The following is a 2,066-nucleotide window of genomic DNA, read 5'->3' on the forward strand; positions in this document are numbered from 1 at the left end:
GTCGGGCTTTGTCTGCTTGCAGAGTCGATTCGGTTTTCATGTCATTCAAAACAGAGGCTACCACATATGTCAAGTAACCTGCAGATAAAAAATCCCGCTTTTGAAGCAAAGGAGGTATCGCCGAATTTGGGCCCATGGTGAAGTTGAGTAATTGATGCAGCACGGTCTTTGATGAGTTTTTGTCAGTAGGAGCACGTACAGTGGCGTACAAAGTCACCTGAGAAAAAGCTCCCAGAGAATCATACACCTGAACATAGATCTTGATGCCGTAACTATTGGCCAGCACACCGGCAGGGAGAAAGGAAGGCGGTGACTTCGGCGCATCGCCCATATACAGGATGGACCCCAACGTGTTCTCTTTTAAAGAACTGATTTTTCCAAAACCATGCAAATCAGAGACTATCATTTTATATGTAAGAGGGATGTTCTTATCCTTAAAATTCCTACACCGGACAACAAACTTAGTAAAAAATGCAGTCCCGTTAGGTGGATTGATTTTGCATTTTCCGATTTCAGGGGCATGGTTAATAACAAAGGGGTACTTGAGAATCAATATCGATCCACTCCAAGTGTCTAGAACTAGAGAAATCCAAAACTCAGCTTCCAAAAATTCCCTGAACGCAAAAGCTTTTATAGACAGATAATCGCTATTCCTCCCTGTCGCAGTTTGCCCCACCCAATCAAAGGGCATCTCCTTCCCTGGAGATGATAGAATCGACCACGTAAAGACATCATGGCTTACTGCACAACTTGGGCAATTTAGAAACAAAGAAAATCTCTCTGATATTACCAAAACAGTATCACAATTTTCAATACACACAATGTTTCCTGTAGGTTCTGGTCCTTGGAGCACATGGACCTTCTTGACAGAAAATGCCGTTCTGTCACCCTTCTTTATCACCATTCTGAAAAAATATATACGGTCACCTTTAAGCATTTTTGGCAAAAGTGTGAGGACAGGGTCAGTTGCCCCTGTCCACTGTAGATCGGCCTGGTCTGGGTGACAAAGTTGCTTGCTCAATACTTTTATTTTCTGTCCCTTGTAGTTGTTAGGATTCGTGGTACAGTACCACGAAAAATGGAGTCCGTCTAAAGGGCTGCCTGCATCTGGATCTGAGGACTTGGATCCATCCAGAACCAGCTCATCTGTGAAATTAACTGTTATGTTGGCACCCCCAGAAATGACTGCCTCCAGGGGGCTTCTAACAACAGTGATATAGATGTGATCTGAACGACTTTCCTCATTCACTGTTGGCTTTCCTGTGGTAACAGTCACTGAGAAACTGACCACATACACTCCCCATGATAAAGACCCCTCGGGGATGAGCATAACTGTTTTACCTGACCGGAACTGGAGTTCTGGTACATCTAAAGATTTACTCCAGTCCGGCACATCATGTAAGGAAGGAACAGAAAAAATATCCCAACGATGAACAGCGGACTCTGCAGACGGGCAGTCATACTCAGCGGAGGCATTGAGAGAAAGGTCCATCTTCCTGGTCAGCACCACGGGAGAACCGTCTTCGTTGGTATTGATCTTTACCTTTTTGATAACACAAATCGTATCTGTTGGTAACTGAGAGGACATTGAAGTCTCCATGGCTTGGGAATTGTCTGAGTTATCAGCTTCTAAATCAAGAGTCTCAGACCCATCTGTAGGACACTTGGTTTGGGCCAAGAAGCCGGCGTGGGTATGAGGGCCTCTGAGCACAATGGAGCGAGGCGACAGGCGTGGAACAGAGGAGGCTTCGCGGGGCCTGACCAGCCCGAGGTGAAAGGTCCATTCCCGACCTCTAGGTGAGCGCCGCAGGGGGCTGAGCCCCTGCGAGGGGAGCAGGCGGCGGGGCGCTGACAGGGGCAAGTCCACGTGGGTGGGTGCGGCGCGGCGCAGGACGCGCACGTGGAGGCGGTGCGTGCGCATCCGCCGCGCGGGTCTGTGGGACAAGCCTAGGCTGAGGCCCGCGTTCGGGACGAGACTCTCGCCCTGGTCTGTCCAGGGCCGCAGCCTGAGGCGTATACGTCCAGCAAGAAGCCCGAGGCATCGGGAGCCACAGATGGAGCGCAGT

The 2,066-nt window shown here is 49.2% G+C and overlaps 1 protein-coding gene across 1 annotated transcript; it reads right to left on the reverse strand.

The window, feature by feature from the left end:
- Nucleotides 1–7: 7 nt before the first annotated feature.
- On the reverse strand, nt 8–2,060 carry LOC105305884 (polycystic kidney disease and receptor for egg jelly-related protein-like; the record flags this gene model as incomplete). Its single annotated transcript, XM_011380728.1, has 1 exon — nt 8–2,060. A coding segment is annotated over exon 1 (1,914 nt), but the record flags the coding sequence as incomplete, so codon positions are not given.
- Between the last annotated feature and the right edge of the window lie 6 nt (nt 2,061–2,066).

This window comes from Pteropus vampyrus, unplaced genomic scaffold (genome assembly GCF_000151845.1).
Source record: "Pteropus vampyrus isolate Shadow unplaced genomic scaffold, Pvam_2.0 Scaffold401, whole genome shotgun sequence".
NCBI lineage: Eukaryota > Metazoa > Chordata > Mammalia > Chiroptera > Pteropodidae > Pteropus > Pteropus vampyrus.